The 13,504-nt window shown below is 32.5% G+C and overlaps 1 protein-coding gene across 3 annotated transcripts in view; it reads right to left on the bottom strand.

Moving 5' to 3' along the window:
• Positions 1–13,504, bottom strand: part of LOC132205935 (ecdysone-induced protein 74EF-like) — a 75,235-nt gene that overhangs the window by 33,135 nt on the left and 28,596 nt on the right. For 2 of the 3 annotated variants that reach the window (XM_059635328.1, XM_059635327.1), the window contains exons 2-6: positions 12,069–12,132; positions 11,550–11,730; positions 11,320–11,490; positions 10,901–11,063; positions 9,077–9,208 (exon numbers count right to left, since the gene is read on the bottom strand). In XM_059635328.1, coding sequence (XP_059491311.1) covers positions 9,077–9,208; positions 10,901–11,063; positions 11,320–11,490; positions 11,550–11,576 — 493 coding nt within the window. In that variant the 5' untranslated portion in view covers positions 11,577–11,730; positions 12,069–12,132. The remainder of the gene's footprint in view (positions 1–9,076; positions 9,209–10,900; positions 11,064–11,319; positions 11,491–11,549; positions 11,731–12,068; positions 12,133–13,504) is intronic. The other variant, XM_059635330.1, reaches the window with a different exon arrangement.

Consider the following 13,504-nt stretch of genomic DNA (forward strand, 5'->3'; position numbering starts at 1 on the left):
ATTTTTCAACTGAATTTTATTCCCCCCCCCCTTTTTTTAATTTAGAGTGAATTCACTTTTGTTAGTTTTTTTTTACATAGAACGCAAAACTTAAAAGTGTTCTCAGTTTTCAACTATTCGGCACTATTCGGATTGTTTCATTATTTGAGGAGACAAAATTTCATTATCTAGGCCAAAGTGATCTTTCATCCTGGTTCAAAGTCATATATTTACTTTGAAATGAAACATATATTTTTTTGCTTCAAAAAGATTTGTGCTGCTTTCGAGGCGCGCTTTGATCAGCTCGGACAGCTTTAGGCGAATCTAGGCTGGGCGCGGTGCGCAACGCTCGGCGGGTTGTGTCACCCCAGCAGCAGCAGGCGCATTATTGCATACAGATGCGATCGCCTTTGATGCGTGACCCCTAGTTGAGCTCTAGCTCTGCTTTGCGCAAACTCTTTCCTGCGCAGCTTCCGAGAATGTAGAGCCAACAGGTCGTCGTGGCTCCATGGAAAAGATACCATGGGAAATTGAAAACAATTAACGCCGACTCTTTTTAATGAAATGAAATAATATAAAAAACATGCTAGAACATTTTTTTAATTGTTCATATAACCCTTTGAGGAATGGCAGTAGTTAATTTGTTGCTGCATTTCCCTAGCTAAAACTTTTTAATAATTTTTTCTACCTGAGTAATGACGTAATGAAAAAATAAACGAACACGCTTTACATAACGAGTAAAGTTTTTAAATCATTTCCAGTTTAGTTTTTAATTTGATTTAATTTTTCACACAAGGAAGGGAGGCAACTGTAAAAGCTAGGATTTTAGTTAAATGACTGAAGTTTACTCGGATTGAAGCAAAAAAATTTGTTTCAGAAGGTAGATTAAAATTTAGAAGTAAATTATCAAATTTAAAATATTTTTATTTTATTTTTCTGTTCCAAAATTGTTGTTGACGCACAAATTATTAAAAAAAATCTTGAATTAATTTTAATTATTGTCGAAAAGTGACAATTGTGTAAAAATTCTTTCAAATAGCTCATCTACTCATTGTGATAAAATTCGTCAGGATCCGTGGTCATAATGAAATAAAAAAGACTTTTCACAAATCAAATAAATTACACTGAACTTAATAAATATTCCGTTGCACCTTGAATTGAATAAATTTGCATATTTCATATTAAATGAATTCCATAAAAAGTTTTAATCAAAACTTTGCCTCTGTAGAGTTAACCTTTAAACTTTCAATTTGCTGAAATAATTTTAGAGCTTTGCGAATTCTCTGACCTTTCAGCAACACAGATAAAAAGCTACTTTTTCCTCAATAAATAATAAAATGCAATCACCTTCGCAGCCATCGGATTTGCATTTCAGTCACGAAATGTGACGCGCGCGCGCATCGTTCGTATTTATATTTTATACTTTTCCCTGTTGAAAACCCATGCAGGTCAGCCTTGGCGTTTGAAAAGAAGGCGCAGCCATAAATCCCAACTGCTCCACTCGTCTCATAAACGACTGCGCCAGCAGCAAGTGCAGCGCGCGGTTGGTTATTTGAGCTAACAAGTGAACAAGTGCGCCGACAGCACTTCTTCTTCTTCGTGCAGTTGCTCGCGAGATGAATAATGGCATCCTCCGTTCCAGGGCAAGTGCACGGCATGTGCATTGCGTTCTAATTAATTGCATAAACCAAGTCCTGAAGGAAACACGAGCCAGTTTCCTTTTCTGTAAAAAGGATGCACTCGGAAATTAGTGCCGGAGGTTTTTTTTGTAAAGGGTGGATTAGGAAGGGTTGAAGAGTGTCACGGCCTACGACCGCAATTTTGACACAACACCCATGCAGTTGGCGTGTTTTATTTTCGTTTCCGAACTTGTCACGTGTGGCTGAGTAATTTTCAAACAGCTTAGAAGCACGTGTGAAGGAAACGAAATAAACAAAAAATTAGTGAACACTTTTCTCCGACAGGGATTACATTTTGAATAAATTTTCAAATATTGTTTTCTTGTTTATTTTTGTTAATTTTTTCCAGAGTTTTTTCCACTTAAGATATAAACTCAATTCAAGAGATTGCTGCTCATATTATTTGCGTTGTTGAATGATGATCATTTGAATGAATTTAATTTCACCAATTTATAAATTTCAATTATTCCATTCTCAAGAAACATGACTCATTGTCAGATCCAACTTTTTGATAAACATAAACAGTATGAAACTCAAATCAGTATTATCATTATCACGCTGTTTAAAGTAGTGTTTAATAAATAAAATTTGTCTTTGTGGTTCATGGCACTGGAAGAATAATCAACGGTGGAATTTTTTTTAAACCTTCTTTGTTAAAAAAGTACTGGAAAGTGCTGTTGACTGTTTAATTCCACTGCTGAAGTTTCTATAAAATATAAAATTTAGTGAAATTTTTAAAAACAATTTAAAATTTTTTTTATAATTTTCTGCTTTAAATTTACAAATTTCTATGCTTGTTTTATAATTAAGATTTAAAAAATATGGTGATAAAAATCAAGTTTATAATTTCTGTTCAGCATAATTTAAATCTAAACTGCTTGATATTGGAAAGCGAAAATTCCTCTCAACACATTCATATTTCTGTGCAATAAAACTCAATGTTTAATATACGTCGTTTTTGTTTTTCCAATTTTATACCGACTTGTTTAATCTCATGTCAGATCGAGTGCGTTTCTCCTTGGCGCGAAACTCAATATCCTGAGGTGCAACAAGTCGAGCCCGCAATGAGGTCATGGCGTTTTAAATCCAGTCAGCGCACTCTATACTATGCACTGCATCCGCCGGAGAAAAGAGAACTCACTTAACTTGACTCTCATTGAGCAGCGCCGAGAGTTGCCGGAGAGAAAAAAAATTAAATACCTAGAACGCTGAGGAGAGTAAAATAAAGCGAGAAGATTTTTCTGCTGAGCGCGACCTCGACAACAAGGGAAATAAGCAGAGAAGAAAATATATACATAAAGAGTTGTTTTCCATTCTGCTGCATTAAATAATAGTAGTTGTTTCTACTTGTGGTACACGAGACGCACATATTATAAAACTAGGCGGTGGCAATAAAGCCAATCGTCAAGAGTGTCCTTTAAAATGGGTCAGAGCAGATAAAGTGCTGGGCAGTTCAAGATTTATCAAGACCTCTTTTTCTCTCTCATTAATTATTGCGCTTTTTGGCTCTTTTCTTTCGAGTCCACTTTCTTTTAATTTTAAACTGCCCGCGAGAGTTAATTCAGTTCAATTTCAACGCCGTATTTGGCGGATCGTTGATTTCTATCAGAAACAGGTTCACGCGATAATTGTTCAGCAATCGAACTGAGAATAAAATTCAATGTACAAATTTACAGAGCTCAACTTAATTTTTTTATTTGCAAGTGTACATTTTTGGATGCAAATTTATGAACAAACCGGTTCACAAATTCAATAATTTTTTTTTTTTGATTTCACAACGAAAGGGAGCGCAGGAAATTATAAAAAAAAAACATTCTGGTTAAAATTTATTAAAATATTCAACGCGTATTTTTTATCTTTAAAAATATGGTTGATTACTTTTTCTGTCGCTTCAGTGACTATTTTTAGTGATTTTTAACATAATTATCTCCTCACCTGAATTGCAGGAACATTGTTCATTATGGCGACTGTCACGAATTTGCGTTTTATTTTCAGGTACAGCATTATTATGTAACTTTTTCCTCAGATTTTAAATGACCTTTCTTCCCAAATCTCTATCAGCGATAGTCTCTTTCATTTCATCAGTCAAAAAGCAAGATAAATAGAGTTAAATTAAATTATGATTTATCTTGTTTTAAGTTTTATATTTTATTTTCATTCCTCAAATGATAATGTTGAATTTTCTGTGAATAATTAAAAAGATGCTCCGCCTGATGATCTAAGTAAACTTTTAGAAAAAATGTAACTAAATAAAATTTAGTGGTTTTTATATTATATTTATATAAATATAAATTTTTTTATTTTTATTGCATTTTAAAGAATAAAAATTGCAAAACTTTATTAATTTTTTTTAATAAAAATTTGCAAATTTAAATTTAAAAATAATATTTTTTTTGTTAAAAATAAAATAATTTTAAATTAATTAATGAACTAAAATATAAAATAAATGTTATCATATTGTAATTTACAAGTTTAGTATGTTTTTTTATTAAATATTAGGCTATGTTTTGGAAGATTTTATATTTAATATTCTGTTTCGCCTGTTTCTGAAGAAAGTTTCTCAAAATTTTCAAACCCTACCTCATATAAAATAGCTTATTCTATCAGCACTTTTGTTATAAATATTGCGATTTTAAGATTTCAGACAGAATATTTCCCTAGTTTACTTTTCTTCAGACCAATTAAATAATTAACTTCTTGATTCTAGAAAAGCCTCAACGTAAATTATAAAAAGCTTACTTTCAAAACCAGAGGGTTGGTTATTATACGACACCTCAAAATTTATTCTTACGATAAAACTTTTGTCACATTTTGTTCCCAATTTGTCCAAATTGCATAAGGAAGTTTTCAAACCTAACCAATCTCGATTAATAAAAGAGCAGTTTTCACAACGCAGCACCTTTAGAGGATGCAAAAATTGGGAAAGGACGTTTGTTATGCAACGTGAATTATTCACACCGCGATTCGGAGGCCGCGCGGAAATGTGTGCCGCGTCCGTTCGGTGAATGCACGTTTTCAAGGAAAAAAGCGGCCACATCGTTTTGTGGTGCGTTATTTGCGGTGCATAGAGCAGCGGCGACCTGGGCGGCAGGTCGCACTGCACGCGTATTTTCCCATTGTTGTTGTTGATTATTGAAAGTGAAAGGGGAAGTGACGTGGAGCGTCTATCTCTCTCGCACGACTTCCTGGCAGTCAGCCTTGGCCCCATGTTCCAGTTCGGTACTGTGTAGTGGCGCTCGTACAAGAGAAAGTAGGTCCTTTTAAACTAAGTTCGGTGATGCAATACCGAGAGAGACACACACAGGTAATGCCACATACACAGTACCGTAGTCCAGGGTATATTTGCGAATATATTTTTCTTCTTATTTGTTAAATTATAATTTTTAAAGTAAAAAAAAGTAAAGGTTCATTTTTTGATCTCAAAAGTGTCTTTTACCTGTTTATTTTTTTTCTTCAAAATTTTCTATTTTCATTTGAAACTAAATTATAAAGTCAAGCCATTTTGGTGAATGACACTCAAAAATGTTTGTCTTGAAGCCAAAGATTTCCCTTATTTTTAATTAAGGGCATAATTATATTAGCAAAAAAGTATTTTCAACAATAGGAGAGCCATTTTGGCAATTATGGGAAACTTTAACCAAAATTGAAGTAAAAATTTAAATTTAATAACTAACTTTGTTGTACTGACCGAGAAGAACAAATAATATTAACAATTGAAAATAAAAATAGATATTTTATTATTTTGATTCTTCAAAATCTTGAAACTTTTCTATCAATCCATTCTTTTCATTTTTAAAATTCTTTTTTATCTCGTAAGCTCCTGCTTCACGGTGTCTCTTTGGCTTTTGCCACACATTAGGCTGTCTGTCTGTAGGTTTGAGGTTTACCTCCCAAGTCTGTTCGGTGTGCGTTTGTATGGCAAAGGCATTGTTTCCAGCGGTTTGTCCTTGTACTAAAATCTCTCCCACTCATTCTCGCGCACTCCTCTCCGCGTAAAATTATGCCAAAGTACATACATACGCGTTACCTCCTGAACGAAAGTGCACACGTGATAGCAGTTTATAATACTGTGACCCTGGTGGAACCAGGTGTGAAGAACTGCTGTAAATAATGCGCATTGATAACAAATTAGCAAAATTATCTCGGATAAAAAACAAAAAACAAATGTAATAATTCGGTTCAAATTCAAACATCACATTATTAGACCTTGTTGAAAACCTTCAACTCTGTTAATTATTTTCCATGTAAATTTTGCGATTATTTTTTAAAAAATTTCCACAAAATCTTAGCTCTGCTTGTAAGTAAACAATATATTTTTTTCATTCAATAAATCAAACTTTTTTGTTTTCAATTTAAATTAACAAGACTAAATAAATTCAAAATTTTCAGATTTTCCTCAAAATTTGAAAAAATAAAATGAAATTTCGGATCATAATATACTATTTACGCAAGTATTTCATTAAGTGACAAATTTTTTATTGAGAAATGGAAATAAAATATATTTTGAAGTCTTGTAATTATGCACAGGTGTTTCTGTTAACAAACTGGGATTGAAATGAATAATTCTTCAATAAATATGTTGATTTCTTAAGAAGTCGACTCCCAAAATGAGTATTCTTGTTATCCAGATTGGATTGATTTTAAGCCAATTTTTGAGAGAATTGAAGTAAATGAAAGTGATGGGAATATATACAAATTTTAGTAATTCCCGAAGTTTTTGCTAACAAGATCGTTAAAAAAGCAAATTATTGTCATGTTTTTAGAGTTTAAAAGTTAATAAATTGAATTTGAATTTGGATGGACCGTTTCCATAGAAGCATGAGAGTGTTTTATTATTTGTTTGACAAACAAATTTTGTAAAAAATCACGAAGTGGAAAAAACAAGGAAAAAGTGTGTGATATATGATCAAACATGCACTTGTTTGTATCGCGCCAGCACCTGCGCTGGCCCAATTTCCCTTTCAACGCGCGCTCGCATTACACATGCAAGTGTTTCTCCTCCTACTCCGCATTCGGTATCAGCACTAACATAACTCTGACCTACACAACCTAAGCAGTCGCGAATAGATAGGCCCACACCTTTACCCAAATACGGCCGGCGAATTCGCGGCGCCCCAAAAAACTCTCATTGTTATGCAAGCCTCCCACCAAAAATTTGCACAACCGCGGCTCATGCCTATCTATTCACATGATGTTTTCCAGAATTCACGCACCGCTTTGTATAACACGTCCCCACCACCGCTAACCTAGATTTGATGTATTAAAATGCCAGATGGAACGCGGGGATAGTGACGCTCGGATGAATCCTTTCTTCCATCTCTCGCTGGCGACGAATGACATAACTTTTGGAGGATTCCCGGCGCGCACGTTTTCCAGTTCCAGCGAATTTTTTATGACACCACGATCGGGATGTGGTTTATCGCGGCCAATTAGGAATTTCTCAGGAAACCAGACTGCGTTTCGAGGAAATTACACGCACTCTCGAAACTCTGTGCTTGACCAAATTTATTATCAAAATTTATTTTAATCCGCCAAGTTAAAAATGAGCTCAGTATTGTGGGAGAGGTAATTAAAAAATAAATAAATTTAAATCAAAAAAAGGATTTTTATATAAAAGCTCGTTGCATCGGAAAAAGTATTTGGATCTCTGAAGTTTTAGCAAAATCTTTATCATTTCGTCCATCAATTCAGTGATTCCCTCCCACCAATTGTTGCAAAACTTTTGTAACAATTTGAATTGATTTGAATAAATAATCAACATTTAAAATTTAATCCTCAATCAGATCCCCAAATGGGTTAATATTTAATACAAATTTTGCGTTTAAATTAAATTTTATACATTTCAAAAAATATTATATTAAAGTGCGCTCGGCAATTTAAAATTGATACAATTTTATTTTCGCTGCAAAAAAATTCTAATAAACACGATCTCCAAATGATTGTGTTTTTCTGTATCTCTAAAACGTTTCAAAGCATCCTATTCTTATATTTTTAATAAAGCAGTTCTACATTGTGAAGCTGCGCTCCAATACTTCCAAAGGAGCAATCAACAATGAAATCATCTCAATCTAAGGAGCTTTTGCTGATTTTCTTTTCATCATACTTTTTTCAATTTCTTCGAGATAAGTTGCTTTATTGTGAATCAACTCGCTCGTCTCTCTCGAAAAAGCGTCTCTCGCTCTCGTATTTTTATTATTATCGGTTGATACAAAATCATTGAACGGTTGCCAATTAATGTGGAACGCGCCGAGTTTTCTTGCACAAAAGAAGAGAAGCCAAGCCGCACTCTCGAGGAGAAACAATGGACGTGAAACCCGCGAGACGAAAGAGAAACAAATCCACCTGCTACACTCTTTGCTCGTTTCTCTAAAGTCTATGGGAATAAAAAAGTGCGCCGCGGTGAAAATGCGTCCATTAAAATTCATTCAGTGCTTTCGCTATTTAGTTTTAGGCATTCAGCTGCGGCACCACTAGAAAGGCAGCAAACGAATAATTTCTTTTTATGTCAGATTTTTCAAAATTTTATTTCTGATTTAAATTATTTTTATTTACCAAAAATATTATTCAAAATGCATTCATATTTCAATACTTGAAAAGATGAAACAATTTGAGAAAATCTTATGAAGTGATAACGGCCTTATAGAAACTTGCACTTGACACACAAGAACAGTGAAGAAAAATTTCTACAACCGGTGCTTATGCAACACGCGTGGTCGGAGCTCAGCGCAAGTTGCATACTTAAAATCGTCCTTTGAAAGGTAATATTTTGAAATACAATTTTTTACACGTTATAAAAAAAGCTAGTGTGTGATATTGTTCGTTTTTATTTGTAATCAGAGCAGACAACTCTAAATCGCTTTCAATTTGTTTCAAATTTCTGTATGGCTTTTGAAATTGGAAGCTCTTTGTTGGGCGAGGGTGCGTAACACAAATGTTTATTGGTTACTACAGCGACGACCCATAAGTTTACTTTTAAAATGGGATTAATGAACCAATCAATAATACACACTGCTTTATTTTTTCCTGTTGCATGGATTTGCCTAATATTGCCTAATATAAAATTCTAATAAATTTCAAAATTTTCGATTTAATTTCATTAAATTTTATTAGATCTTGTTTTTATTTTCCATGTTTTCTAGAAATGTGTTCTCTATATGGCGTAAGTTTTTGAGTGTGATTGAAATTATAAAATTCAAATCAGCAAATTTGAATTAATTATGGAAAAAATACTTTTTTTCTAAATTATGCAAAGCAGTAAAATTCATAGGATGAAGTTTTTAAGTTGTCCTTAGATGCTGTTGCGAGATGTGGAACATTTTTGTCGTAAATCTTTTCTTATTATCATATTCTCTCATTATCTCATTAAAATTTGTAGCTATAAGTAAAAAAAAAAAAAAAAAAAAAATGGTTGTACTCACCAGTACCAGGCTCAGTTTTGAATTTGGTCTTGAGAGGGAATTCCTGCTTAAATTCTGTTTTGAACTCGAGGTGAGGTGCATTTGATGTTGAGAAAGAAGGTACAGAAGTAGGAAGTGGTGCTGCCAGCTTGCCTGGAAACAGAAATTTAAATTTAAAACATGAAGTGGATAGAAATCTTGAAATTTGGAAAAAAAAATTACCAAAGATAAGAGTTGTAAAATTTGATTGTAATATTTGAGATTAATTTAAAACACTCAAAACCAACAAGCAAAACAATAAAATTTATTACATTATAATTCTATTATCAACTTTCCAAAAATTGGATGAAATTGATTTTAGAAAATCTACAGGGTGCTGTAAAATATTTTGAATGTGTAGATTTTTTTACATCATTAGTCAGGAGTTTCTACTCGAATTAAAATCTCCCTCATTCACTACATTGTCAATTGGGCCGCCAAAATTTTTAATGGTGTGCTTTCTTGAACCAAGAAAACACAATCCATCCAAATTAAATTAACCTAGAATTAGCTCAGCGAGGAACAGACGGAAAAAATATAGAACATGAGAATCTCTAACATGAAAATAAAATGCACTATTGCAAATCCCATGAAGTGAGAAGTAAAAGTAAAAATCCTATATCTTTACGAATCACACTCTTCTTAGTTAGAACTAAATACCTGTTGCACTTTAGTAAGAAAAACATTGCAAAATTAAAAATTATTTTATTATTAGAAAATCTATTATATATTAAAAAAAATTGTCTCCCCCAGGTCTCCCCTTTGTTAACAATTTTTTTTCATAAGTTTTTTATTATATTAATTTTTGACATTAATAAAATGTTTTGTTTCTAAATAAATTAGGTTTTATTTGTATACGGCTAGAGCCATTACAAACAAAGTGGTCTTATTTTTATTCTTATCTGATATAGGCAATTTGTTATTTTATTGAAAATAATTTATTAAGTAGCGACTGATTCATTCTCTCAAGGATAGCAAAGGTTAATGGAGTCTAACCTGGATGTAGCATAATTAACTTTTATGAGATAAAAGGCAAAACGCTTAAAGGAGGCAGGCCTGGCAAATTAAAATTTTAACATTTTTCAATGTGTTCTGTAAAAAAACACGATAATTCAAACTAAGGAAAATGCTCTCTGCTCTCATTCTTAGACAGATAAAAATATAATTGGTTTATTACTTTTTCTTTAATTAAATTTGAATACTTATTTGAAGTCAGTGCATTTTTAGTCTTCAAAACTCACTACTTTCAATGAGGTATAAATAAAATACAAAACAGCGAAATTTTTTGTTTGGCTTACAATGCAACGTCAAAAGATTTTGAAATAAAAATTGTGCGCTCGATTACATCTTTTCAAATAACGTCTTTCTATTTGATTCTATCATGGGATTTTCTTGCTGCTCAATGGAATCATGGCCGAGATTGACAACACAGAAAAAAGCTAGATATAAATTTTTTGGAGCATTCAAAATGCAAAATTCATAAGAAAAATTCATTTTCTTCTGGAAAAGTTGCTCATCTTATAAAATTCCATTTTGAACACTTCTCAAAATTTATAATCGGCATCCGTCTTCCTAGGTTGTTGTTGATCTTGTTTTCGTCTCCATTGAAACTTTTTACAATTCGTGAAAAGACAAACAGACACCAGTGAGTGCATTTTTTTCTTTCTCTCATTATACCAGTGGTTTTGAGGTCTATTCAATAATTAACATAAGTTTTTATTTATTTTATCAACAGAACTCCTCATGTTTAGGAATAAAACCTGTTTGAAAAAAAGTTAAATTTTGCGCCGAGAAAGGTAAGTTTACCTGCGAGGAGAGGATTTGCTGTTGCAACGTTCAATTTTCTTTGTGCCAGTGCATTTGATGCCATTGTTTGGGTGCTCAAGGGGTCGCTGACTATGCTGGCTGTTAAGGAGGTCAGCGTGTGCTTCACGTCCAAAGTGTCTGCAGTGCCATTGTTGTTCTCCTCCTAAACAGGGTTAGAGATGAGTGAGATAAGTTTATTTTACTAATTTTTTTTTGTATAAAATTTAAAATAAAAATGTTATTTATTAAGACGAAACACACGGTCCTTAAAAAAAATTGAATTAAAAAATAATTTGAATGAAAATAACAATTTACTTCAAAATATTTTCATATTTTGTTTTTATTTCACAGTGATTTTAATTAATTTTGATGAAAGGAGTAATTTATAAGAAATAATTAATAATATCCAGATTAATTACAAATATATATGAAGCCTGTAGAGATGGTTTGACCCCAACCTTTTCAGTCGGATGGAAGTCTGAGAAGAGGAGATCGAGTTCGAAGGCGGTGCTGTCGGCGTCAACATTGGGCAAACTGTTGAGGTCGCTTTGAGATAACTCCTGCATGGGCGGCGTCGTGCCTTCGCCCTCCTAATAACAAGTCAAGTTTTATCAGTCCAATTTTATTATTATTATATTTTTTTACGTACCAGGTAGTCGTCCAGAAAAGCCATCATATTAAAGCTGTTGGCAGCGGGTGCTGAAGCGCCCCCGCCGCTGGGCCCCGCGGTGGCCCCACAGTAGAAGCCCGTGGTATCCACGCCTTTATTTTTGCCACTCTTTGAATGAAGCACCCGTTAATGATCTGTTTGTCCCCTTTTCATCAAATTCCTGAAAGCAATACAAATCATAGAATTGGTCCACAATTTTTTTATCAAACATTAGTTTTTACTTTATAAAAAATTGATAAAAAAAAGATTATGCATTTTAATTTTTTTAAACATTACAATTTGTAACTGCCAATAAATTATAATTACATTGTATATTATTTTTATTCATGTTTATTAATTAATTACTGTTAATTATGTTAATTATTCATTATGTATTTTATATTTTTTATTCAATAGAAATTTATGGCATTTTACTCTATTTGTGTTATGAATAAGCTAGAAATTTTAACAATTTTTTTAGACTGGTTATTACACAATAGATTGAAAAGATGAGCAAACCTGCAAATGTCCCTAATTTTCACAAATTTTCTCCACGGCTGCACCATAGGCTGCACTTTGAAACCTGTAATCAGAAAATATTTGATTTTTAGTTAAATGTTTCCATGATAAATTTGAGATAAAAAAAATATTTCTACAAAAATATTTCAGTACGATATTTCATCAAAAACTTTTAATGCCCGATAGAAAATTTACCACAGATAAAAATATTAAGTTTCAGTTTTGTCGTTTCTGTTTAATTATTTAACATTGAATACTATTTTGTGCTAAACGAATGCAAAGCGCGGCTGTGAGTGGATTAACTATGCAACCTGCTCGACGCGCAGTCAAAGCGTGGTGCCTAGATAGAAAATGCGAGTCATTGTAGAAAATAAAGAATTACATCCTACAATATTTAAATTTAATGTTAATGTGTATTTAAATAATTAGTTGAATAATTAATTCAGTCCCGAAACCTTTTCAAATTCAGCAAACAAGCATTAATGAAACCATAATTCTTGTAGCATCAAATTTTTTCTCCCTAAAATACCGTTTTTCTTTGCAACTTCGTAACAATGTATTATAGCATAAATTAACAAAATCAAAAATGTTTTGAATAATTATGCATGGCTTGCTTCAATACCTTGCTATGACAATTAGTATTGATGAGATAATAATAAGAGAAATGGATAAGCGATATGATTGTTTTCAGATTGCAATTTAAATATTTGTGTTTTGAAATAAAAGGGATCTGGAATCTGAAATCAGAAATTGGCTCATAATTAATCAACAAAATTCAAAACTACTCAAAGTTTTTACGCATTATTTATTCCTAAAAAAAGCCCACGAAGGCTAGAAATTAGAATTTATTTTCTCTCTCCAAAAATGGCTCCAATTAAATCATTTGCGTGATCCTAAAAGTTTGTCACATACTTACGACCTACATTATTTTTTTTCAATTGTTTAATTCTCATCATTGTTGCTTTGTAAGACTTAAAATGTTTCCCAAAAATACCTTTTAACATTTTTTTTTGCAAATTTCCTTTATTTGGTGATCAAAAAAATTATGCAATAATAGTACCTTTATGGACAGTTTTTATGTTTTTAAAAAGTTTTCTTCTTACTGGAAAATATAAATTAACTACACTACAGCAAATTATTTATAGTGGTTTTTCTTAATTTTATTTAAAGTTTTCTAAATTAAAACCTTTTCTATGTCAGATTCGTTTGCAATGGTCTTTGCTTGCAGTAATTTTCAGTAATTAGAAAAGGGAAATGAAATAGGAAGGGAGAAGTTATTAGTTCGTAGCGGTGCTCACTTTTGCAGCCAACGGCGCTCGGAGAACGAGAAAAGCGCCAACTGCGTGGTGGCGCCAGTTAATTTATGCGGCGGCGACTGCCGTAACTTCGCGAGCGCAGCGAGGAAAGTAAGAGTTTTTAGCGGCAGTTGGCCTGAA

This window comes from Neocloeon triangulifer, unplaced genomic scaffold (genome assembly GCF_031216515.1).
Source record: "Neocloeon triangulifer isolate White Clay Creek 2 clone unplaced genomic scaffold, ASM3121651v1 ptg000003l, whole genome shotgun sequence".
Classification (NCBI taxonomy): Eukaryota; Metazoa; Arthropoda; class Insecta; order Ephemeroptera; family Baetidae; genus Neocloeon; species Neocloeon triangulifer.